This window comes from Podarcis liolepis, assembly GCF_965112155.1.
Source record: "Podarcis liolepis genome assembly, chromosome: 9".
Lineage (NCBI taxonomy): Eukaryota > Metazoa > Chordata > Lepidosauria > Squamata > Lacertidae > Podarcis > Podarcis liolepis.
This window is the reverse complement of record NC_139564.1, coordinates 20,338,360-20,364,026: the sequence shown is the minus strand read 5'-3', so window position 1 is coordinate 20,364,026 and position 25,667 is coordinate 20,338,360. Positions and strand designations below refer to the sequence as shown.

Sequence of the window (25,667 nt, the reverse complement as noted above, 5' to 3'; positions counted from 1 at the left end):
CCAATCTATGCAAGTCTTATAATGCAAAAGCTAGACTATATTTTATTTAGTCATGAATACAAGATTCTGGGACCATAGAAGAAGAAGAAGAAGAAGAAGAAGAAGAAGAAGAAGAAGAAGAAGAAGAGGAGGAGGAGTTTGGATTTGATATCCCGCTTTATCACTACCCTAAGGAGTCTCAAAGGGACGCGGGTGGCGCTGTGGGTTAAACCACAGAACCTAGGGCTTGCTGAGGTCAGCGGTTCGAATCCCCGCGATGGGGTGAGCTCCCGTTGCTCGGTCCCTGCTCCTGCCAACCTAGCAGTTTGAAAGCACGTCAAAGTGCAAGTAGATAGATACCACTCCAGCGGGAAGGTAAATGGTGTTTTCGTGTGCTGCTCTGGTTCGCCAGAAGCGGCTTAGTCATGCTGGCCACATGACCCGGAAGCTGTACCTCGGCTCCCTTGGCCAATAAAGCGAGATGAGCTTTGCAACCCCAGAGTCGGCCACGACTGGACCTAATGGTCAGGGGTCCCTTTACCTTTAAGGAGTCTCAAAGCGGCTAACATTCTCCTTTCCCCTCCTCCCCCACAGCAAACACTCTGTGAGGTGAGTGAGGCCATGAGACTTCAAAGAAGTATGACTAGCCCAAGGTCACCCAGCAGCTGCATGTGCAGGAGCAGAGACCTGGATCACCTGGTTCACCGCTCTTAACCACTACACCACACTGGATGATGATGATGGTTTTATATCCCGCCCATCTGGTTGGGTTTCCCCAGCAACTCTGGGCTGCTTACAGCATATATAAAAACATAATAAAACATCAAACATTTTAAAAAAAGAATATACAGACTATAAATAAACCAATAAATCAATAGAAACTAACAACAACATCAACAACAACAACATTAATAATAACAGTTAACAGTTATACACAAATTAAAATAACTACCAACCCCAACTAAACATTTAACCAACTCCAACTCAACAAAAACAAAACAGAGGAACCAAAATTAAATCTGTTTAAAACATTTTAAAACATTTTAGCCAGTTGTTCCAACCCAGGAGTTGTTCCAACAAAGTCCCTTAGGCTGGGCCCTGCCCCCTAGGCCAGGTGGAAATGAGCCTTGCAGCAGGGAGCAGTCTTCCATCTAGTACTCCAGAAGCAGCAATGGATGGACAGAGTCAGGCAGAAATTATTATTCTGAGAATCAAAGTTAAAAGAGCCTATGCAAAGAGCTTTTCAGGAGGATTGGATGGACTAATTTTGGTGTCTGCTTCCCTCAGTTCAAATGTATCATGTATACAGGTCAGGTGGTCTCCTACCAGTCATTCACGTACAATAAGGAAGAGGATGAAGGGACGTGATGAATGGGAATGTTCACCCACACCTACATTAAGCAGGGACAATTGGGAAAACCTAATTAAATGCACCCCTCTCTTTTCATACAGACAAAATGAAACCACGGTAGCTGGGTCCCTTTGAAGGTTGTCCTGTGAAGAAATGTCAACAGTTTGACGACGTCCTCATATCATTTGTTTGCTTTGTCTTCTGGGATATAAAAACTGCTCTTCCAATATATCGTCTTTATTTTTCTTCTTTGTGAAGTTCTCTTCCTTGTGCCTGGTCTTTTGCAATTTCTACATTTCTGCTTTTATATCATAACCATTAATAAAGTTATTTGGCAAATTAATATATTGTTCTTTGCAAGACAACAACTTGTTTAGCACACACAAGTCCAGATTTTTGGATGAATGTATGAAAGCCAGAATATGTTAATGACATATTTGAATATAGTGTATGTTTTTAGGCCTGATCTATCAGTCAGCAGGAGTGGCAAACATAATGGCTTTTGCAACATTATAGACATCCCTAAATTCATGTAGATTGCAGAAACAACCAGAAGAAATACAAGTATGTGCATGAGATTGTTTGCTATTAAAAAGTGAATTGTATTCCACTAAGTTACACTCAGAGAAGACTCATTAAACGTAATGAACCTAAGTTAGTCATGCCTATAATTTAAATAGGTCTATTCTGGGAAGGTATAATATTTTAGACAACCTTGTATTGAATCTTGGTTTTCAGCCATTTTGGTTGGAGGTCTGTAAATATATTTTTAAACATCTCAAATACTTCATAAGTTGCTGCAGGTTTCTTAAGACCCAGCTCTATGAGAATATACAAACAACATGCATGACAAGTGGAATCTGCGATAAATGATCAGGCTTCTCAATTATCATTGGATCTTACTGAAGTAGAAATGGTTCCTTGCCACAAAAGGTCAACCCCCAAGTGGCGACTGCAAGAGCAGAAAACAGTGATATGACAAAGGAATTGGGCAAAGAAGTGAGTCCCAGTGTTCCCTACTCATGCAACAGCAAATGCATGAATTTAAATGCCTGACCAGGGCTTTTGAGCAATATACCTCCATTCACTGCCCCTCCCCCAATGGTCAGAAAGAACACTTGGATGGGACTGAAATCAGCATGTACATTGATTCTCCACTTGGGAACAGTAGAGTAGCCAATCCAAATTCACCCAGTACGAAAGGAAACCAGTTTAGGGTTGTCTAAGAGAACCAAAACGTCTGTTGAAGACATTGGTCCAAACATTAAGAGATAAGGCTTTGTTTAGCACACACAGTGCTAAAACCAACTGACCACTACATGACGCAACAAATTTGACACAAATTAAGTTTTAATCTCATATGCTTTCCAAATATATTTGCAGCCCTCCTCATATAATGTAGGCTGTCATCCGTCTCAGCCCTGCTACACAGTCTTATAGTCTATATAGTGCTTTTAGAGTGTTTAAAGCTCTTTACTAACATTATTAAAACAACAAAGAGTCGGTTTTGTTGAGAACGAAAACCTTTTTTGCCACAATGAGGCCATAGAAATGTGTGATTCATGGGAGACTGCCCCACAATCTCTTAGAGTTGGGTCTTCTTCTGGCTTAGCTTAATGATGACTAAAGCCTAATATTTAAGCAGGCTGTCAATGGCCACAGAAGCCAGAATCATTAAAGAATAACTTGAAACTGGAAAATGTGCATAATTTGTACTCTGGAGTGTAGGCTCAAATCTAATTTTATGTGGGTGGTATATGGATGCAAAGTGCTGGTCTTAGCAAAACACTGAAAGCTAACTACCAATTAAAAAGCATTCTGTAATATATCATTGCTATATTCAGCAATAAAGTGTCTTAAATTCACTGTAACCATTGATAACTTCTTTTATCACACCCTAATAAAGACTGCGCAGAGCTACTAGATCACATCCTATTATGGAGTCATTCACAGCAATATTAGCTGTGTGGTATACAGTGAGCGGCATGATTCATTGCCATCTTCATACAACTCACACTTTTAAAATGGTAACAGAAATTTGCAGCTGGTGAAAATGTCTTTAAGCCTGCTACTTTATCAAACATTTAAGAAAAGAGCGCAAAGAGTGCAATTTTTATTTTATTTTTGGCAGCTGTGAACAGGATTATCTAAGGAAACTAACCAACATCCAGCAAAACAGAATGCTGTTTAATTGCTAAACATGCACAATATTTTCAAAAGAAAATTACCTGGTGCAGATGCCACAGATATAAATGGGACTTGCATTTGAGTATATGTGTGCTCCACAGGAAAATGAGAAATAATGTTATGACCCTATCTCCCACGTCTGAATATCTTGCCCTTACTTTGTTGTCATTTTGATTTTACCTCCATGTGATACACATTAGTTGCCATAGGCTAAACCATTATGAAATTGATTGAATCAATTTATTTTCCAAAGAGCAACTCAAACTATGCAGTAGTAACGAACTGTGTAAACCTATGGATATTGACATAAAAGTAAGCCCCATTGGACTGGGACTTACTCCTTTGTAAGGACATTTAGGATTGCTGTCTAAGCCTCCCTAATCCAATCTCTCTTTCTCTCTCTCTTCAGCTGTGATCCCCACCACTAGTGTTTATATAACAGATCTGAAAATTTTATGATTTCCCATAAGAAGGGGAGAGCCCTTAACTTATGTTTCGAAGCAAACAACCAAAAGCTTGGCAGCAGAGGACTCGCCCTACCATTTTTATGTGTTTTCAAACAATGCTGTGGCATTTGAATGATGACCAGGGTTAAACAAGATGCCAACCTCAACTGGATTTAAATGGGCATTTTTATAGTTCCACGTTCAACCTTGAGTACAGTGGTACTTCGGGTTAAGAACTTAATTCGTTCTGAAGGTCCGTTCTTAACCTGAAACTGTTGTTAACTTGAGGTACCACTTTAGCTAATGGGGCCTCCCTCTGCCACTTCGCCACCGCCGCGCGATTTCTGTTCTCATCCTGAAGCAAAGTTCTTAGCCCGAGGTACTATTTCTGGGTTAGCGGAGTCTGTAACCTGAAGCGTCTGTAACCCGAGGTACCACTGTAAATTATTGGATTACTATACGGGTTGACAGAAGATTCACCCAGAATTTTGTTGCCTCTCACTAACTATTAGTCAATATGATGTGATTGGGTTAGGGCTAAGAGATTTGATGGCCGCAACCCTATTGGATGAAATCCTTCATCTACAGGTGTTTGGTTTTCCTTAGTTTCTTTCACATTAAAATGTTACTTGCAACACCTAGAGTATAAAACATGTAATCTTATGTATATCCTAGCTCAGTTGGTTTGGGAGTGGTGCTGATAACACCAAGGTTTGATTCCCGTGTGGATACATATTTCTGCATTGCAGGAGATTGGACTAGATGATCTATGGGGTCCCTTGCAGAATAGGCTTTAGGATGGCGAATAGCTTGACTGTAACAGAATCTACACACACACACACACACACACACACACACACACACACACACACACTTCATTCTCCGCACCACCACCCTTTAAATAGGAGACACTCTATTCATAAAAACCATAGCAAGAAAGATTGTGACATTACTAAGTGGAATGGCAGGGAATGATGCCAATGCGCTATTTATTTCAATAACAGTTGGTGTCATTGCAAAAATGGTGAGGAAGTACTGTGTTTAATTAGCAACTAATTTTAAACCTTCCACTACTCAATTATTTAACATTTTCCAAGCTAAGCACACATTCTGAAAAGTGACACAAAAGCTGCGTTCATCATGCTTGTTCTAGGGTTATAATTATGAATTACAACAGGTAAGCACATCATAGCATTTACTGCACCAAGAAGCATTTTTTTAAAGTCCAGACCTGCCCTTGCGTATAACAGTAAGCCAAACCATTTTATATCAGTCGTATATTTGAACAATGCAAGTGTCAGCCTTAAACTGTTTGCTGTACAAAGTTTAACTTGTAAAAAGCCTTGTGGATCACCTTATTTCAGCGATGGGTGATAACAATAATGTAACGCTTGCTTTTCTCCATCTCTAACATGTTCAGTTCTTGTGGAGAAATCACCTATTAAAATGTGTCTACTGAGACAGGGTTGCTTTATATACAGTGTATAAGAATTTATTGTGTGTGGGGGGTTGCATGAATAGTTAAGTTTCCATTGGTGAATGGCAGGTGGCAGTTACTAAGGTGAATGAGGTTGGTGTGGCAAAGGCTGGGTTATTTTTATGCTGTGTGAGAGGATTGTAAAATTTCACTTCTTATTGGCTAGCTGGGGTGTTGGTTGCTTATTGGATGGACAGAGTGGTCTGACTGTGGTGAGATTGACTGGGGAGGAGAGTAATTGGCAGATAAGTAAGAAAAAGGAGGAACAACTGAACTTTGCAAGCCAGTCCTGTGTAAACTTCTGTATTTGTAAGCGACTGCAATTTAAAGTAATAGTAAGTTTATAAGAGCAAAAATAAATCTTAAATAAATAGTAACCAATTTAAGTATTAGTATTATTCTACCTTTATAATAATTCATAACTTGTTAATTTTTAAAAACTTATATTGCAAGTCTGGCCTGTTTTATACCACACCTAAAGTATCAGAGCTACTGGGTTATATATACAGATAGGTAGCTGTGTTGGTCTGCCATAGTCAAAATAAAAAAATTCCTTCTAGTAGCACCTTAAAGACCAACTAAGTTAGTTCTTGGTATGAGCTTTCGTGTGCATGCACACTTCTTCAGATACACTTCTTCAGTGTATCTGAAGAAGTGTGCATGCACACGAAAGCTCATACCAAGAACTAACTTAGTTGGTCTTTAAGGTGCTACTAGAAGGTTTTTTTTTATTTTGGGTTATATATGTAAGGCTTTAGTAAACAGTAGACATAGTAGAGATATGTGGTAGCAGTGGTTAGAAGGATTTTAAATATGAGCCCCTCCACACATTTTGTAAACCAGCAGTGATAAATAGAAGCTGATACTTCACATATGTTATGAATGCTTTCATTATATATCTTTAGGTACATTCCTCTATAACCAGGCCTTTAGCTGATTAAACATTCTATGGTCTTTTAAATGTGTTTGTGGGAAGGGTGTGTGTTTATTATTTGTTTTTGTTTATTATGTGTTTTGTGTTCTCATTTTGTATTTTATGTTATGAACTGCCCTGTGATCCATGGATGAAGGCCAGTATACTACTACTACTACTACTACTACTACTACTACTACTACTACAACTACTACCACCACTAATGATTGTTCCAGTGGCATCAGGAAGAACATTTCTGGTGAAAAGGATTTCTCTACAGTTCTCTAAGGATGCAATCCGATTGCATTTAATTTGAGGCAAGACCTGTTGCCCTCAATTATTTTTACTAAGGACTGTGCTGCAAAACACTCAATTTGCTAAAATTACTAATAAGCTGGAATCCGTGAAATAGTGTAAAACGTATCAGTATGTCACGAACAGTAGGTTATATATATATACGCCTCAAAGCTTTAGGTATTATCTTCATATATTACTTTAGTTGTGTGTCCCTCTTTCCCCTTACATGCTTATTTTTCCTTTACAAGAAAGCAACCAGATAGGTGAGGATGGTCCGTATCAGGATCCAAGGCTGAAATTTAATAAATAAAAAAAGAGCCCGCAATGGCTAATCACATGACTAACATCAATCTAGTTTGTCCCTGAATCTGAGGATATTTTCAGTTTACATGAATATCTGTGTCTAGGGAAGTCAAAATCAGCTGAATGCAATGATAGTAACACAACCGTCAACCTCGCAAAGCTCCATCTCGTCTTAATTGCATGACCAAAGGTGGGATGTATACTCAGCTTATGGAATTGATGCTGTGGTGCTTATGAGCATCAATGATAAATCTCTCCTAGTTATGGCAGCCAAAGGTGTAACCGCCATGTTCAGTATACCTCTTATTATAGGAATAAACAGCAGAGGGTGGATATATTGCCATCATTGCCTTCTTGCAAATTTCCCTAAGGCATCTTTTCGGACACTATCTCTATAGTTAGAAAGCTGAACTAGATCAACCTTTGTTCTGACACAACATGGCAGTTCTTTCTTTCTTACATAAAATGATCACTGCTGTGATCCCCCCTCTGGTCCCACTTCCAGGGTTGCAGGGTAGAAGTTCCCTTCACTTTCTTCCCCTTACCCTCCCAAATGTTATCTGGAGGCTTCAGGAGAGGAACCAAAAGCAGATTTGGGACAGTGCAGGGTGTGTGTTGAAAGGAAGAAGAAGTTCCAGTACCTGAGCAGTTCTGCTTGTGTATTGACTCTGGGCTTTCCCCCACTCTTTCCAGGCACAGGTCTGTGTTTTAAAGCTCCGTGTCTGAGTGGATCATCATCACCCCACCCACCCAGCTTCGCCCATGAAATCAGTTCTTTGGTGCTCAGTTGGAGCAAAAGTCAATTTGGGGTTTTCCACAGATAGACGTTTGCTCCAATTGAGCACTAAATAACAAGTTTTCCCAGGGAGAGCTCTGGGTGGGGGGAGGGCGCTTGAACACAGAGCTTTAAAACATGGGCTGTGCCTGGAAAGAACGGGGGAAAGGTGTGTGTGGATAAACCCTTTGTTGGATATAATACACAGTGTGGTTGCTGCTGAATGAATTCAGTACCATGGATGAGATGGGGTAAAAAGGTCTGTTTAGGGATTGACTAATAAGTGTTAGATATAAGAAGGCTTCAGAACAGACATGCCAGTTGTGATGGGGATCAATTGTTAACTCTGATTAGTTTGTGAAACAAATCTGTTTTGTTCCTATGTATATCACCAGCTATAATAAAATGTGTCATATGCCTCAGAGGCTGGTCCATCAGGGCAAATGGGACACTGCCCCACCGCCTTCTTCTTGCATATAACCAGTCCAGAGAGTGGTCATGGCTGCCTGCTGTCTCCTCCTTAGCCTCACTTTTGCCCTAGTAGAACTCAGCAAGGAGGAGGATGTGGAATTAGTTGGCTCTGCCTTGCCAATGGCTTTGGCATCATCTATGGTTGTTCTTCCTGCCTTCCTCCTCAACAGTCCCAATGGGCACCATCCACCAACGGTCACATTCAAGTAAGAGTGTTGAAATGGAAAGAAAGGTGAATGAAAAGGAAGTGGGTTGCAATCCTTAAATATACCTTATCTTTCATAGGACTTAAAGGTAAGGTAAAGGTACCCCTGCCCGTCAGGGCCAGTCGTGACCGACTCTAGGGTTGCGTGCTCATCTCGCTCAAGAGGCCGGGAGCCGGCGCTGTCCGAAGACACTTCTGGGTCACGTGGCCAGCGTGACAAAGCTGCATAGGACTTAAGCACCTATAATTAGGTGCAGTTTTGAAGTCAGCAAATGGAGAATCCAAGGGCATCTTTCTGGGGAAAGAACCATTGCTCTGGCCTTGCTCTCCAGTTGCTTTCACCTTGTTTCAATTTTTAGGAGCTCTTTTCTGGTTTCCTGGTGCCTGAGATTTGGCCAGTCTACAGATGTAAGCTTGTTAGCATTTGTCCTGATTTTCTGCTCCCAGTGACAGAAAGGCTGAGTGGTTGTTTTAAAGGTAATCCCTAAGCACTTATCTTTGGCCTCCAGGTACTAGAGTGCTGCTGAGCAAGCATGCAGCTAGGATATGTAAAACATATTCATTATAAATACAAATTAATTCTGACCTTATGATTTACTGTGGAAGAGGGCTGAGTGGGAGGAGTAAATTTTCAATCAATCTTAAGGAGTTGCTTGCCGCAATCATTTCATAAATAACATGATTTAAGCTAATAAGTCCTACGCACACTTGGAAGTTGCCCCTATTTAATGTTTCACTCTAGCATCAGGCCAAAATGTGCCTTGGTATGAAAGAGAATGACATTTGTGTTACATTTCATTGCCTGAATGAATTGTGTCTGGAGATTAGAGCCTCTGCCCCTTTCATATTATTTCAGAAGTACTGTATATTAATTCCTGGAAAGGTAAGCTTCTATGTGAGTAGTGATAAATGTGTTTTTTTAAATAAAAAGTGTATTGATTTATTAATATTATAGTTATCTTTAACATGTTTTACTGTTCTTGTTACTGTTTGTATTTTTATTAATTTTTATTGTCTTTTAGCTTACCTGGGCATCTTTTGTGGAATGTCAGGGTATTGTTGTTTAGTCGTTTAGTCGTGTCTGACTCTCTGTGACCCCATGGACCAGAGCACGCCAGGCACTCCTGTCTTCCACTGCCTCTCGCAGTTTGGTCAAACTCATGCTGGTAGCTTTGAGAACATTGTCCAACCATCTCGTCCTCTGTCGTCCCCTTCACCTTGTGCCCTCAATCTTTCCCAACATCAGGGTCTTTTCCAGGGAGTCTTCTCTTCTTATGAGGTGGCCAAAGTATTAGAGCCTCAGCTTCTGGATCTGTCCTTCCAGTGAGCACTCAGGGCTGATTTCCTTCAGAATGGAGAGGTTTGATCTTCTTGCAGTCCATGGGACTCTCAAGAGTCTCCTCAAGCACCATAATTCAAAAGCAGCCTTCTTTATGGTCCAGCTCTCACTTCCATACATCACTACTGGGAAAACCATAGCTTTAACTATACGGACCTTTGTTGGCAAGGTTTTAAATATATAAAGCTGTCTTGGCAGCCCAATACGGTGGCAACCACCAAAGAAATAATTTTGGAATGGGAAATCAGTGCCAATTTTCATGGCCATATTTCTATAACGAAGTAAAAAATGTAGGGTTTTTTCCAGTGTAGAAGATTTCAGTGATTGTAAGCCTAATTACTTATTATTATATTATTATTATTACCTACAGCTTTCCGTAAGTCTTATAATTACTTATGATATAATGAAACACTACTTCAATGAATTATAATTTTTTTCTCCCTTTGTTGAATGGTCTATTTTATTTAAACTAATTTCACATGATTGAGGTACAGTTGATCCCAAGGCATATATGAATTTTTGTGTTGCTTTGGATTTGAGAATGCAGAAGAAAGTGTCATACTTTATATTACTTAAATGTTTTGAATGTTAAATTATCGTGCAGCCACCCGCCTCGCCTAAGCAAGGTCAGAGGAGACAACAACTAGCAGACAACTAGCAGGTAGGGAATCAGTCTAGCAATGCAGAACGTTGGATTGCAGAATTCCCTCCATCACAAATCATTCAGAAAATAGGAGTGGAGCAAAATCTTGGAGCTTCATAGCAAACTGTGGCATAGGACTCATTCAGATCACCTGACTTCTGACCCAGGAAGATTATGGCCTGTGATGTCAGTATCTTGGCTTCAGTTGAACTGTGCACACATTCTCTGTTCAGTAGTTCTGGTGGTGTCGGGAGGAGGGACTCCCCAGCACCCATCAAACTACAGTTCCCAGGATTCCTTGAGGGCAGTCATGTGCTTTGAATGCATAGTGTGCATGCAGTGAAATTCACGGGGAGAAACTTGCACCTTTTTAATTTCTTTAGGGTAGACTGTTGTTAAAGGCACAGCAACTTTAGTAGAACAGGAGGAGCTCATCTAGGTAGCAAGTTGAGGGGGATCGCCGCTTTGTAACAACTGTCAAAGCGTTTAGTGAGGGCAGTTCACCCTGGCACTTGGTCCTTTCACCTTAGGGCCAGGAGATCTCTCCCTCTCTTGTGCTGAACTCCATGTGAAGAGGAAAGAGTTCTCTCTCCACACTGGGGGTGAGTTACTAGAAAGAGCCCATGAGTCCAAGTAGCATCTATCCATGTCACATTAATCTTCACCATCTCTGCTTCAGGTTGCCCCCTACCAGTCTCTGAATAGCATAAGGCAGTCTAATGGACACTTATGCTAATTGCAGGCTGTAATCGTTTCTCAAGTACCCGCTTTATCCACCCACTAGTTGATTAGCAAGGATTGATTTTGTTTTTTGAATGACACAAGGCACACGGCCCATTTTTAATTGGGGTGCTGGAAGCATAGAAAATTCGAACAAAGAATGTTTACATTGTGCTCAATGCAAAACCATGGTGTGAGTGTTGAGCTCCTGGAATGCAGCATCCAGCCAGTTGATGCATTTGCCTGGTCCCTGTGACAGGAGATCTGTTTGCAATGCGTATACATAATAATATGGGTGTCTTCAGAAGGTGTTGTGTGTCCCTGTAAAGGTGATTTGTGCAGTACTTGCCCCCTTCTTCCAAACTCATTCTTGAACCAAGTAACCGGAGGAAGAGGCTGCAGTTATGCGAGACCCTAAACATTCTTGAACAGTGAAAGAAGTTTGCATTGGGAAGTATGTGATATTGACAGCAAAGGAGGGATGAAAATATGTCTATGTGAAGGCTGTGGTGCATGGCTCTGAGAGCACGTGTACACAGAATAACTGCATTTGGCCTGATGTGTTACAGCAGAAAGATGAAACTGCAGGAGGGGAGAATGTAGTTACGCTTACATCTTACTTGTAGGCTTCCCATAGGTATCTGATAGGTCATTGTGAGAACAGGACGTTGGACTAGGTGGGCCACTGGCTGTCCTTATGCGGCAGCAGGACTTGGCTGAGTGACTACCTGCCATTTGGTTCTTCTTCTTCTCTCTGAACGATTTCCATTGCAGATGAAAACTATAAGAACTTTGTAACTTCAAAAAGGCGCCAGAGTTTTCCTGTCAACCTCACCAACCTGTGTGCGTGTGTTTGGTTTCTGTTAGGTTGTAATCCTGCAGGCAGGCTGTTTTGTGTTTTTACCTGTCTGCAATGCTTTGTAAATTTCTTTATAAAAGGATAAACAACAGAATTGTTTTTTAGATTTTTAAAAAATCAGTTAAATTGTCATAGTTTCCCCCAAGGAGGCCGGGAATCATAGTTTGCCGGGAATGCTGACAATTCTCTCATTGCATGGCATTCAATAAAGGTTTCCTCAAAGTAGACCCATAAGGTTAATAGACCTAAATTAAACATGTTCGTTAAATTCAGTGAGTCTACTCTGAGTAAAATCCTCTAAGAATCCTAACTGAAGTGCTATTCAGATAGTTCCCTGAGGAGAAGGAATGACTGTTTAAGTCTGTGGTGTGAAGGCTGCCATTATACATTTTTGCCACTCCTGTTATGATCTCCACTTTGTTATGAAACTCCCTTCATAAATGCAGGTTTTGTTTCTAGCCTTTTACTTTGGGTGTATGATTAATCTAATAACAACAATAATAATTAATACAAGATAGGATCAATATTGCACATTTTCTATTACGACCCTTATTTTTTAACAAAATTAAGTGTGAAAATTTTCAGCTATGCCTACTCCTTTGTTTCCCCTCTGCAGTGAAGTGCATTCATAATGAGTTTAATTAAGTGGAAATGGATGTTAGCCTATAATGTTACAAAAGGTTGCTATGCACCGATAAATCATAATTAAATGTATTTAGGGTAATAGTAGGAGTCGTTTACAGTGAGGTTGCTTCCAACAAACGTTAATTGTTGCCTTAAATGACAAGTACTCCCAATTAAAAGGCAAACAAATCTAAACCCCACTTTTGCTAACCACCAGGGTATTTACTTTTTGCAGGAACAGCATGTACTTTATTCACCAGGAGCTATTCAAAACAAGGGGAAATGCTAGATGGCAGCTTGCCCGGGGTTTAGTTTGAATAGGCTGAATTCTGATGTGACAAGATTGCTGGTTGCTTCGGTGAAAGGTATTTTATGAGAAGCTCTGATTAAGACACGGACATCTCCTGGATTGTTATGGAAAGATGCCCCCTGGAAAATGGAGCCAGCCCTATAGACGTACAAGTCAAGTAGGGTGGTTTAAATATAAATATAAATCAAGGTACATGAAAAGGCAATGCAGTCCCCAAAGTCAGCTTGTTGGATATTAGATGGTGAGGAGTCACAGAGAATTGCTGTGCCTATAAAAATCTCCTTTTAATCTTTTTTTATTAATCAGTCATGTAGCTGTCCTTACTGTTTCTCTGGCTTGAAATGTTATAATCTTGAAACTTTTTGTGCTTCTTTGAAGTGCTGATACACAACAGTGAAATACACAAATAACACCAACAGTGACTCATTGTGAATAAAAAATTGCATGGCTGATGTCAGTGCCGCACATCTTTGGGTATCTGAGGTAGGACCCACTGCTGATACCTACCTTGAGCCCACCTTAAATTATTTTTTCTGGTCTGGCACGCCAAGTTATTCCAAGTGGTGAATGTCACCACCCTATTAATATTCCAGAATACCCACTATCTAGCATTGTGGTGGGGCCTCATGAGGAATCAAACAGAGACTAGACCCAGCTACCAAGTGCTGTTTGGAGTACTGCTATCACAGGCAGGTTCTTAGAGGCTCATTAGAAGCTGCCTTTCATGTGCTTGAGAGAAGTTCAGATACAGGGAGGCTGTGAAGAAGAAATCTGGAATATATATTATTTACTGGCATGGTGCACCATAAGAAGTTACTGGTTTCGGCAAATGAATCATGTTATTCACTTCTAGTATCTATCACAATTCCCTCCTGAGATGCAATTGGCTTTTGGATGGACATGCCATCCAGTTTTTTAGACAGTCTTTCCCAGCCCTACCTGGAGATACCAGGGATTGAACTCAGGACCTTCTGCATACAAACCACTAAGCTATGGCCAGCATTCCACTAACTGTCCTAACATCTCACCCCTTCTTATTCTGCATCCAAATTCTTTGTCCAGGTTATCACTGGTTCTGTTGGCAATCCGTATTTCTCAAGCTGGTTGGAAATCTGCTTTACCTTGTTACAGCTCCATGATGAGTTCAGGCACCAGCAGGTCCACATTCTGCAAGTATTGATGGTGGTCCACATCCTGTTAATGCTCTATGGGAAATCCATCTTGGGTATTAGATATTGAAAAGCTGTTTGCTATCTCTCTCTTCATTTTAGCTCAATCCAATTGTTCCTATAAATTATTTCCTTCTTCGAATACTATGGGAATTGCAGTGTTGTTGTTTTCTTGCTTAGATCAATTTAAACTAGATCTGATGCTCTTGCAGCTTGTTTTGAAAAAGAAGAAGTTGATTTTATTTCTTTTGTAGGCTGCTCAGAACTCTGGGGTTCTTAAATAATAAATTAGCATTGTAAGTAAATGGGAAGTTGACAAATCTCAAATTCTCCCCCTTCAGTTTTGTGAGTTGAAGTTTTAATGTAGAGCGCCCTAATTCCATTTGTTTTTCAGCATTTCCAGTTGTTTTTATCGGATTAAGGCTGTCACCATAAACACACTAAGTGGGGAGTAAGCTCAGCTGAGTGCAGTAAGGGTTACTTCTAAGGAGACATTTATTTATTTATTTATTTATTTATTTAATTTATTTATTTATTTATTTAATTTATTTATTTATTTATTTATTTATTTATTAAATGTTCATGCCAGTTCCCCCCCCCAAAAAAAAAATCTTCCCAAAATCAATTTACAAGCCACATATCAAATACACAATACAATTTAAAACCATAAAATACCACCAAAATCTCAACGCAATATTTTGAAACATTACTGAAAACCAAGAGCACCATTCCTGCTCCAGCATATTCTCAAAATCAGTGCACTGTTAAGTGCTTGAAGAAAACGTGTACAAGTGTTATGCAAACTTTAATTAATTAAATTAAATTAATTATTAATTATTGGCTGAATTTTGAACTGATGTGAAAATGCGTCTTTACTTTACTGAAATAAGACCACACTCTCTTGGTTTAGCTCTTGTCTGAATTTAAGCTATGTGCAAATGATCTCTGAGGGCAGAGCAATTAGAAAAACCGTTCCACAGATGTATTTATTTGAAAGCATTTATATACTGCTTAATTAAATAATAATAATCTCCAAGCAGTGTACAATCTGAAACATAAAGAATATATCATTAAAACGAAATCATTACCCAAGCCAGTAAAACAGCAATATAAAAACACAAAAAATTATAGAAAGGTGAATAAAGCATCCTCAGTTCAGAAGCCAACTGTCTTCTTTTTCTTTTCTTTCATGAGTAGTATTACACTGGAAACTCTTCAGGGCTTTGTCCCAACGCCATTTCACTGGGAAACTATCTCTCTCTCTCTCTCGATTGCATTTTTAATATAGAAACAAAACACACACATCTCACATCCCCTTCCCTCTACCCACCAATTGTACAACTTTCATACCAATCTCGACATACAACTAAATACCTAGTGACTCCCCTTCCACCCTTTTCCAGGAAACTTCTTGACATTCTGGAAATGGGTGGGGCAACCAGGGCACTCAAGCCACTGCAATGGCTTTGATTAATTAACTTTATAAACTTTATAACTAACTAAACAGCATAGGAGAGTCAAGCCAGGAGGCTGGTAGTAATGTGTGGAAGCAGGAAATCCGTGGCACCAATGTGTAATGAAGGATCAAGTCAGGCTCTGTTTCCAGGGGAGATGGGCAGTGGGAGGGTGAGCGTGGTGCTAGAAGCTCAAAGGGGCTCATAAGGTCAGAAGGTAGTAGCTTCCACAGTAGAACCATTTCATATGCCTTCTTAGCATTTTTTCTGACACTGGTTACATGGAGATCTACCCAACAAAAGCTTCTTGCCTGGAACACGCCATCATGGTGTGAGGTTAGTAGCAGGATCCAGGAAATTTACCCAAGGTGTGTCATCCTCTTATGTAGGTACTTGGTGAATTGTATGTGATCAAGGCCTTGTTCGTTTTGACTGAATGCCTCGTTAGCTGTAAACTTCTCTGAGTGGTGTGGACAATATTTGGCGGTGGACAGCATGGATCAAAGGCAGAAAAACATGGGGCACACCACTGTTAATGGAGATTTATTCTCTAGTGACATTTGATCAGATCTGCTGGGTGAATGCTAAGATTTCATTACTTAAAGACAGAGAGGCGTCTTGTCTGATTAAAAAGTGGGAAAACAGTAGGGAGCTCCCATAAATTACTGCAGCTCAATTAGGTGCAGACAGTTTAGTGAGTGTTTATTACCGGCAGAAAGGAAGATTTTTCCAATTAGATTAAAAGGTTTGGAAAACAACAATTCTAGTGCTCAGTGATTTAGACCCTTTGCTAGAATAATGCATTGTGAGAAGCAGCATTGATTAAAAGCAAACTGATAGGTTATTTGCGGTGCCTCGTTGTTTAGCAATGGGCCTCCCCTCCCTGCTGCCGAGGTACAATTTACCTCACATGATCAATGTGTGGACTTGGCTAATTTTCTCCTTGGCCTGAAGATTTATATGAATGTAAAGGGCAGCTAAATCACTGTGGAAAATACCAACATGATTTATTTGGGGTAATCATCAAGGAAGCAGAGCTGCATAAATCATTGGCAATGTATCCCTGCCATGCTGAGCCCTTCAGGCTGGCATCTCTGCCCTGGAGCTGGGGGTGGTGGTGGAATTAATCAGAAACGGACTTCATTCCATGCACTCATACTGAGAAACCAAGAAAAGCATTCAAGCAAAAGTGGCTGTCTACTGGATACTTCAGAAGCAGGGAGTCACTGTTTCTAATAGGCAACTGAAGTCATTTAATGTACGATGGAAGTTGTTCTCTGATGATTAACTTAAGTCCCAGGGATTGCATTGACTCTACACTTTACTATACCCAATGTAATTAAATATGCTGATACCGCCCCCCCACCCGCCCGCCCCAGTCTGACTTAGCCTGTTACATGCTTATCATACAGGGATACTGTATTTTAATGCCCATATTTTAAAAACCAAATGCCAAGGATTAGTAATGAGGCTATCTCCACAGAATACCCATGGAACACCCTCACATTTCTTGGGAGATTGAGTCATTGCGCATTGACATTATCTGTATGAAATGTTTACACACAGGAGAGTCACTCCTGCGTTGTAGAACTGCATCCAGGGAAATGATCCAGAATTATCAATGTGCCAAAACACTTCATGTTTCTGCCAGCTATTCTTATGGGCAATTCAAATGACTATTAGTCATAGACTGAAGTCAACTCGCACATGGTTTTTGAGGAGATGTCGTAAAAAAAAAAAAAAGGAACTGGCTTTGCAAATGTTCTGCGATCAGTTGAAATTGTAACTCATTATGTGGTGGTATTTGGAGACAAGGTGAACTGGGATCTAATAATGTGCTGCAGAATTTGCAAGAGCAAGGTGCCCATGACAAAAATCACCGGAAAAAGTCGGCATGGTTTTGTTTTGCAGTACATCAGCTTGTCTTAACTGACTCATTGGATATTGCTTCAGTGAGGCTGAAAAGTTTAATGGATGAATCATTTAGAAAACCTATTTGTAATTAGGCCTCGTTCCTGTATACCTGAAGGAGCGTCTCCACCCCCATCATTCAGCCCGGACACTGAGATCCAGCTCCGAGGGCATTCTGGCGGTTCCCTCATTGCGAGAAGTGAGGCTACAGGGAACCAGACAGAGGGCCTTCTCGGTAGTGGCACCCGCCCTGTGGAACTCCCTTCCAGCAGTTGTAAAAGCGATAAATCACTACCTGACATTCAGAAGACATCTTAAGGCAGCCCTGTTCAGGGAAGTTTTTAATATGTAACGCTGTACTGTTTTTAACACTGATTGGGAGCCGCCCAGAGTGGCTGGGGAAACTCAGCCAGATGGGCGGGGTATAAATAAATTATTATTATTATTATTATTATTATTATTATTATTATTATTATTATTTGATTACATTTATATGCCAGCTTTCCTCCAAGGAGCTCAAGATGACATACATGCCCCCCCCCCATTTTATCCTCTCAACAAACCTCAGGTAAGATTAAAGGACAGTAACTTAACCATGGTCACTCAATGAAGCTCGTGGTTGAATAGGGATTTGAATCCTGGTCCCTCAGGTTGTAGCCCAACACTCCAACCACTACACCAGAGTGGCATAAGATTGAGAACCTTTTGATTAATTAAGAAGGTTCCTTGTGTTTAACTTATGAAAGCACAGGTAGCTATCTTTAAGGTAATCTCCTACCCAGGCCCTGACCTGGCACCAAACTGCTTAGCTTCAGCAAGGCTGTTCCACCATGTGCCTTCAGAGATCATGCCTTGCTCTCATATGCAGATTTATGAAGAAGGGCAGAGCAATCCTATTGAGGTTAGGGCAGAACTGGCATCTGTAGTGGCAGAACCACCGCTTTCTAACCCCTGCCAGGCCATATGTGGCGCTGTCTGCTTTTTGCCTCTTTTTATTTCAGTTTTGTTAATCAGTTTTTACTTCCCCCTTTTGATTGATTCCAAATAGGAAGGGGGCTGTTAGAGTCTTTCCTGCTTCTGGGCTGTGTCCCAGAAAATGATGGGGCTTTGGATCTGGCAGATATGCCCTGAAAGCCTCCACCGCTTTCACTACTCGCAATGTGCCACAGTTGTGAAGAAGAAGGCTTGATCTTTAACAGAAGGTCAGGGATGCAGCCTTGTAGCTTGTTAGCTGGTTCCGACAGTTCAGTTCCATTATGTGTGTTCTCCACCGCGGGAACCTCTGGGTCAATGGCACTTTTAAATTTCTCTCTCCAGCACCAGGTTGGAGGCAAAGCCTTTTTTTATTTTTTATTTTGCTGATACAAAAGCATTCTTCCACTGCTGCTCCTTGATATACCTTTCTTGGTAATCTAAATGTGGTAATAAATCACATTTCCTTTTTGGTGCGTTTCTTGATGTCAGTGCACAGCATACTCCATGGCTCTGGAGCTTTATTATTTTATTTCAATAAAAAGGCCTGTGAATATGCCGCAGCCAGCTTATCTGATTGTTTGTTCTGCTCAGCTAAGCAAACTAAGCAAGGGTGGCTTCAGCTAGACAATTTGCTGAAAAACCTGGTTCTGCTTTCCTTATCAGCAAGGCAGCTCTCTCATAGTTTCCTTTTGTTCTCCTTGTGGCTCTTTCCCTTTTTGTTCTTTGCAGTCAACTGTCTCCCTAAAAGTTCAAGTAAACTTTGAGATCTGAGCCCTGCAATTTTGATTTTCTAGTGTAACTTCCACTTCTTATAGCCCCTAACAGCCCTGGCTTGAAGACATTTGTGCCTTCAGATTCACTCCCTGATAAATATTCCTTATCCCTGATCCATATCATGGAATTGCCTGGTTGTAATATGCTGGAAATGAGAAGTTGCCAGTTAAGAGCTAGGGAACTGCAATTGAAAATTCTTTAAGTAGGGTGAAACTATTGAGATTGGGAGGGATTCCTCATAAAGAGTTAAGGCTTTGCTGCTAGCATGGGTGGACTGTGGTTTTTCAAACTTCAGCAGTGCTCTGTGTAAGGCCAAAATTTGGCACCCCCTGTCTTTCTCCTTCTGTTCTGCTCCATTTACTACGCATAGCTGCCAACTTACAGATTTGAAAATAAGGGACTAGCAGCCTCGAAAATAAGGGATCAGCAGCCAAAATAAGGGATTTCCTTTTCCCCCACCATGTGCCCCTGCTCCAGACAGACCTTTTCCCCGGCAAGGGTGAGTGGGCCGGCGATGATGTATCCACCCGATTCCGATGGTGGTTCCCACAGCGCAGCAACCTGGCAAAGGGGATGCAGCAAGGAAAACCATGTCACCTCTCCGCTGGGAAGCGCTGAGCAAAGGCGAGTCCCCAGGCAACGCGGCCGATTTGATCGGCACAAGGCATGCAAGCTCCACCCCCCAGTCGTTCTTAGACTCCTTATTGGGTGAGGAATACAGCCAAGCAACACAGTTGGAGCCTCCCTCCTCCCTGGCCGGCAGGGAGGGAGGGAGAGGAGCTGCTTCCTTTGAAACCCGGGGAATTTACGCGATATCATCAATCCGGGACAGCAGCGGGACACGGCGCTGGGATAAGAGAGTTTCCCGCCAAATAAGGGACGGTTGACAGCTATGTTACTACGTCACAGTTGTGGTGCTCTGCAGTGCTATCTAGGCTTAGCACCCAGTGCTGCAGTACTGGTCACACTGCCCTAAACCCACTTTTGCTAAAGAGCACCAGTGTGTCTACTCAGCAATGAATTACTGACCAGAGAAGAATTTACGTCTAAACAACGGGGTAGTGTACAATAGAGACTATGAGGATGAGCTGTGAGCCAGGAAATCGTCTTCTTAGCAAGAAATGTGAACTGGATAATCCCTATATAATGCACCCTAAGCCTAGGTTGCTGTGATTCACCAGCCAAATCTTCCGAATGTGTCAAATTTAAGTGATTTAACAGAGCTGTTAAAGGACACTCCAGAGATGAGCCAAGGATTCTGTTGATGCTTGAGACAGAAAATTCCCAATGGCACCTCAACGTCTCTCAGAAAAATACATTAATAAACTGAAATACAATACAGTATATTTGATGGCATCCCCAAAACGACCACCTCGGGTGTCACAGCTCACCCTGCTTAATGGAATAGTAAAGGTGGGCTCACTATTATAGCTCACTTCATTTTGATAACATAGCGGAGCCTCTGAGTTGTTCTTACCTCATTTTCTGACTGCTGTATATGGGAAGGTGACCTCAGCTGAAAGCTACGTGACAACATTCAGCCTTCTAGAGTTCCCCTTTTGAAGCCTGGGAGATTGCAGAGGTTGCAGCAGCGATTTCCCGGCTCATGTGTCATTGTTCACATTAACAGACAAGTCCCATAAGCGAGGGAAGCGGCTTGGAGTTAGCTCTGAACCACTCCTTGATCAAAGGGCTGATTCCACTGCTTCCCAGAGAACTTGAGTGAAAGTCAAAACTGCTTAATTTCTCCTCAGACATCGACTCTGTACTAAGGAGAGTAGTCATTTTTACAATGAGACACTACAGCAGTGAGGGAATATGTCTCTTTGCTTTATGTTTACACCGTTATAATTCATATTACACCCTAAATAACCCCATTAAGTGGAAGTAGAAAAATGTGACAAGCCATTTATGGATCATGTGAATGTAATTGAAGAGGGCGATGGGACGGCTCCTTATATAATCTAGCTTTAATCAATACCAGGGGAAAATATTTCCCAGGCCATTTAAACTGTGTGGCATAAATAGTGTTTGACATAGAAAATGAATTTTTGTTTCAGCCTATGCACTGATTTATTTGAGAGGAATATGCCTGCGTTTTTATTTCTTAGTTGTTCAAGGGTTTGACTCACCAGCAGGAGTTCAAATGTTCAGATAGGCACTATAATTCAGATTTCAAACGGGGCTTTCAGTGGGGATATAATCCTATCCTGGCAGGCTTTGTGAACCCCAAATTCACCCCAGAGTAGCTGGGGCAACTCAGTCAGATGGGCAGGGTATTCTTCTTCTTCTTCTTCTTCTTCTTCTTCTTCTTCTTCTTCTTCTTCTTCTTAGTAGTAGTAGTAGTAGTAGTAGTAGTAGTATTTCATAACCAAAGGTGGCCAAAGCAGTGCTCAGTAAGATGAAAGAAAAAGCATGACAGACTCAGTAAACTAAAAGCAATAGTACAATTAATATTCCCTAAAACTACTGGGTCATACTTGGGGAAAAGCCTTGTCTAATTAGGCACTTGTCTAATTTCAGTTGCTAACTGACTCCAGAGGGCTGGAGCTGCAATCCTAAAAACCTGGTTTCTAGTACATACATACTAAGCACATCCCTGGGGCAAGTGGTACTCCAAGCAATACCCAGCCGAGGAGAGTGGTACAACACAGTCCTTGGGTAACCTGTTCCCAAGTTGTTTAGGGCTTGAAATACTAAAGGAAAAAACTTGAACTGCATGCGGTAGCAGTTAAGGCGATGTGTATCATGAAAAGAAATGATAAATGAGACACACACCGCGGAGGAGCTTTTACTGGTCAGAGACACAAGCCAGGAACTCCATTTCCTGCTGCCAGGGCTGAACTGTGGGCTGAGGAGAGCTAGTAGCTGGGACCCAGAAGTGATAGGGCAAACCAGTAGTCATGAACAAACAACAATTCTGGCCTTAAGACTAACTAGGAGGCAAGGTTGAGGAACAAGCAGCACTCAGGAGCAAAGAATAGCGAAGGATTCAAACTCACCCTAGAGTTCAGCAAGGCTTTCTTTCTCAAACTAAGGGCAGCTGGAACCAGCACATTGCTGCTGCTTACCAAGAGGGAGATTGGGAAGGACAAAGCAGTGGGGAGCGTAATGCACTGTGAATGCTGTGGCCGAGCCAATACAATGCTCCCCAAGGAGGCTTAAGGGAACCTCCAGTTTTGCAGAACTGCAAAAAGTCAGGGATCGAGAGTGAACCAGAAACAGTTCAGCAGGCATGGAATGCTGACTGGGAGAACAGGTGGAAAACTGGGAAGTGGATGGAATGAGTATTTGGGGAAAGGGCATGGCCAGCTGCCTTGAAGCCAGAAGAGGAACATGCTACATTGCAGCATTTCCTTGCAGCTCCTACTTGCATTATGTGGTTCTCAAAACACTAGAAGCAGTGCTTTTTTCTCAGGGTACTCAACAGCACACAGTTCTGGCACACACCCGCCCGTGTTAAAAGTGTGGCGCTTACTGTAACAAATTCATGCTGAGTACAGGCACCTCTTTTTTTGCTTTAAAATAAGCATTGACTAGAACCCAGAATCATTCAGTGAATTGTTTGGCAGATGTTATGGGAGAAATGTTCTTGAACGGCTTAGTTGTTGAACAAATCGGCTCCCAAATGCCACAAACCTGGAAGTAAGTGTTCCAGTTTGCGAATGTTTTTCAGAAGCCAAACATCCGACGTGGCTTCCGCTTGAGTGCAGGAAGCTCCTGCAGCCAATCAGAAGCCGTACCATGGTTTCCAAATGGTTTGGGGAGTCGAAAGGACTCCCGGAACAGATTAAGTTTGAGAACCAAGGTACCACTGTATTTCTCCCCACACAACCTCGATCAACTAACAGAGTCCATCATAGCCGCTGAGTTGCGCCCAACAAGGGGGGGGGGTATCACATGTGCATGATGTCACATACATGAACCCCTCCCAACCCAGCCAGGCCGACTTGGTCTGCCATCCCCCACCCACCCACCGCCAGCCACCTTATCTATGTGAAAGGGATGCATGGACCCTTCCCATCCCTGGTGATCGCCAGTGCACCTTCCAGGAAGGCACCTTACTGATCATCAAAAAGATGTGCGGGGCAAAGATGCTTTATCCTGCCGTGTCCCTGGTGATCCTCAAAAGGACACGGCAGGGCAAAGCATCTTTGTCCTGGCATGTCCTTTTGAGGATCGCTGCAGAATTTAGGCAGAGCCCAAAATATTTAAAAGGTGAGCAATCAGGTCCCACCATTTGACTAAGGCCATGGCCATACTGATTTGCTTCTACATGTTGTGGTTCTGCATATCATGCCCCTTTAGTTCATATATTAGGTTGAGCCTTGTTCCTGCTCACAGACTGCGGATACAAAATTTTCGTTTCTGTATGAGCTTTAGTTCTTCCAGGTTTACCATGTTTCTAGACGATGGTGTCGTCTGCATATAGATAAAATTTAGCCTGTGAGAAGATAGAAGCCTCTTGATATATGATATAATAAATATAGAAGGGGAGATAAATATAAAATGGAGAAAATTTACTAGGTAAGTATAAGGCTTCAATTTTTATGCTCTCACATTATGTCATTACAATTCAATCCAGCTGTTCATTCCTTTAAAGTTGGGCAAAGTCCTATATTTATGGACTCTCAGGCTGTTTTCGTTATTGGTGTGATCTGTTGATTATCTGTGATTTATCTATAGAAGACAGGAAAAGGAAACCACTCATTTATGCCTTGGAGAGAAAATGCATCCTCATTTATATTTGCTTGCAATTAGAACACCATGGGGAAATAAACTCTATGAAAAATGAGTACAGAAGCATCCAGCCACCTTTGCAGACCAATGCAACTCTTGATTTTTTGGCTTGGACCAGCAATCCAGGGGCTAAGGGAAAGGAGGATGCTTTAGTGCTAATTTGAGTGGCAGGGGGTTGAGGATATTGCATGTCCTCTGGTACACCTGAACCTGAATCTCTGGATGACAGAGCAAGAGATGACCCTCTGTCAGCTGAGAAACTAGGGACCAGCCCAGCATAGCTGAGTGAGCAGTCCAAATTGAGGGGTAAGATTTTAAAAGAATCAGCAGATTGCCAAAAAAAGAAAGCAACATATTTTATTCAATTTGGTTTGGTTTTACTAAATTTATTAATGAAGAATCAGAAACACCAGCAGCCCCCATGAGATATGCAAGTATATGGAACAACAATCCATAGAGGACCAGATTCCTAGTACTCCTTGAAATTACCAGCCATTTTCGATTAACTCTGCAAACAGATCAGAAGAATTAGAATAGACTCTGAAACTGGTGCATGTTTATTTTCTTTTTCTTTCTGTCTTTCTGTCTTTGTTCTCCTTTCTTTGATTTTCTTAGATGCTTTAAGAATATGTATGCCCTTTGTCTCTTTGTAATTTAAACAGTAATTTATTACATATTTAGTAAAACCAATAACAGTGATGATGACGATGGTGATGATGAAAAAGAACCAGTAATTGAACTTGGAAGCTAATAAGAAACCAGAGTGGATGCTTCAAAACGAGTATTACAGTTTTCTGCAGCAAAAGTTAAAGTAGATGGTTGTGTAAAAGCCACTTCCAGAATCTAGTGGACTCTAGTGGACGTTTAGCACTCATATCCCGTGATAATTACTTCCAGAAAAAAAATCTGTTTGTAAGCCAGAGACTCACAGGGGCAAAGTGGCAAAAATTGGAGCAGCATTATACCAGCATACAGTTATTTCCTGTTGTTTTCATGGGTGAATCATAGGGGAACAGAAGCACACAAGTGTAGAAAGGGAGGGGGTGTAGATAGGTTGTCCAAGGTCATTGGTTGTTGTATCACTGGAGTGAAGGAAATTTAGCGTGACATGCCAGTATATCTGTCCAAAAGCAAAATTTCATAACACGACAGGTACTTAAGTGTAAAAGGAATGTTAGAATACAGGACAGAAGCGCTAGCATTATAATCAGTAAAACTGATGCAATATTCCCCATGTTGGAATGCCTTCCAAATTCCCCCTCTTTGTTTCTGCACAATGTCTCACCGGCTTGGCTAACGGATGTTATATTCCATAGATTAACATGTAACTCCCAACTTTTGTTTACTTGCCTCAGACAGATTTTCAATGGGCTATGTAACCACCCCCCCTGCAAAAATAGCACCTGTTTGCTCAAATGCATACCCCCATCGCTGCTCTTGTCTGTCATCTTCAGGAACTCCAGGCTCTTGTGTCCTCTTTGTGGGCTTCTCACAGCACCAGGTTTCTCATTGTGAGAAACAGAATATTAGGCACTAGATAAGGACTTTGGGTCTGATCCAGCATGGCTCTTCTTATGTTCTTATGCCATCTGCGTTCAAAAATGTCTGAACTGTGTCCTTCAATTCCTATGGGAGTAGGTGGGGCATGTCAGTTGCCGGTAGCTACCAGTGATCAAAGTTCATCAGTAATAACTATGCAAGCATCTCTTTGGCTACTAGCCCAGAAAGATGTCCATTTGCATGGC

At 41.4% G+C, this 25,667-nt stretch overlaps 1 protein-coding gene across 1 annotated transcript in view; it reads left to right on the top strand.

The window, feature by feature from the left end:
- The window catches only part of STPG2 (sperm tail PG-rich repeat containing 2), a 211,510-nt gene extending 209,837 nt beyond the window's left edge, over positions 1 to 1,673 (top strand). The window contains exon 14 of the mRNA XM_083458810.1: positions 1,432 to 1,673. Coding sequence (XP_083314936.1) covers positions 1,432 to 1,465 — 34 coding nt within the window. The 3' untranslated portion in view covers positions 1,466 to 1,673. The remainder of the gene's footprint in view (positions 1 to 1,431) is intronic.
- Positions 1,674 to 25,667: the final 23,994 nt, after the last annotated feature.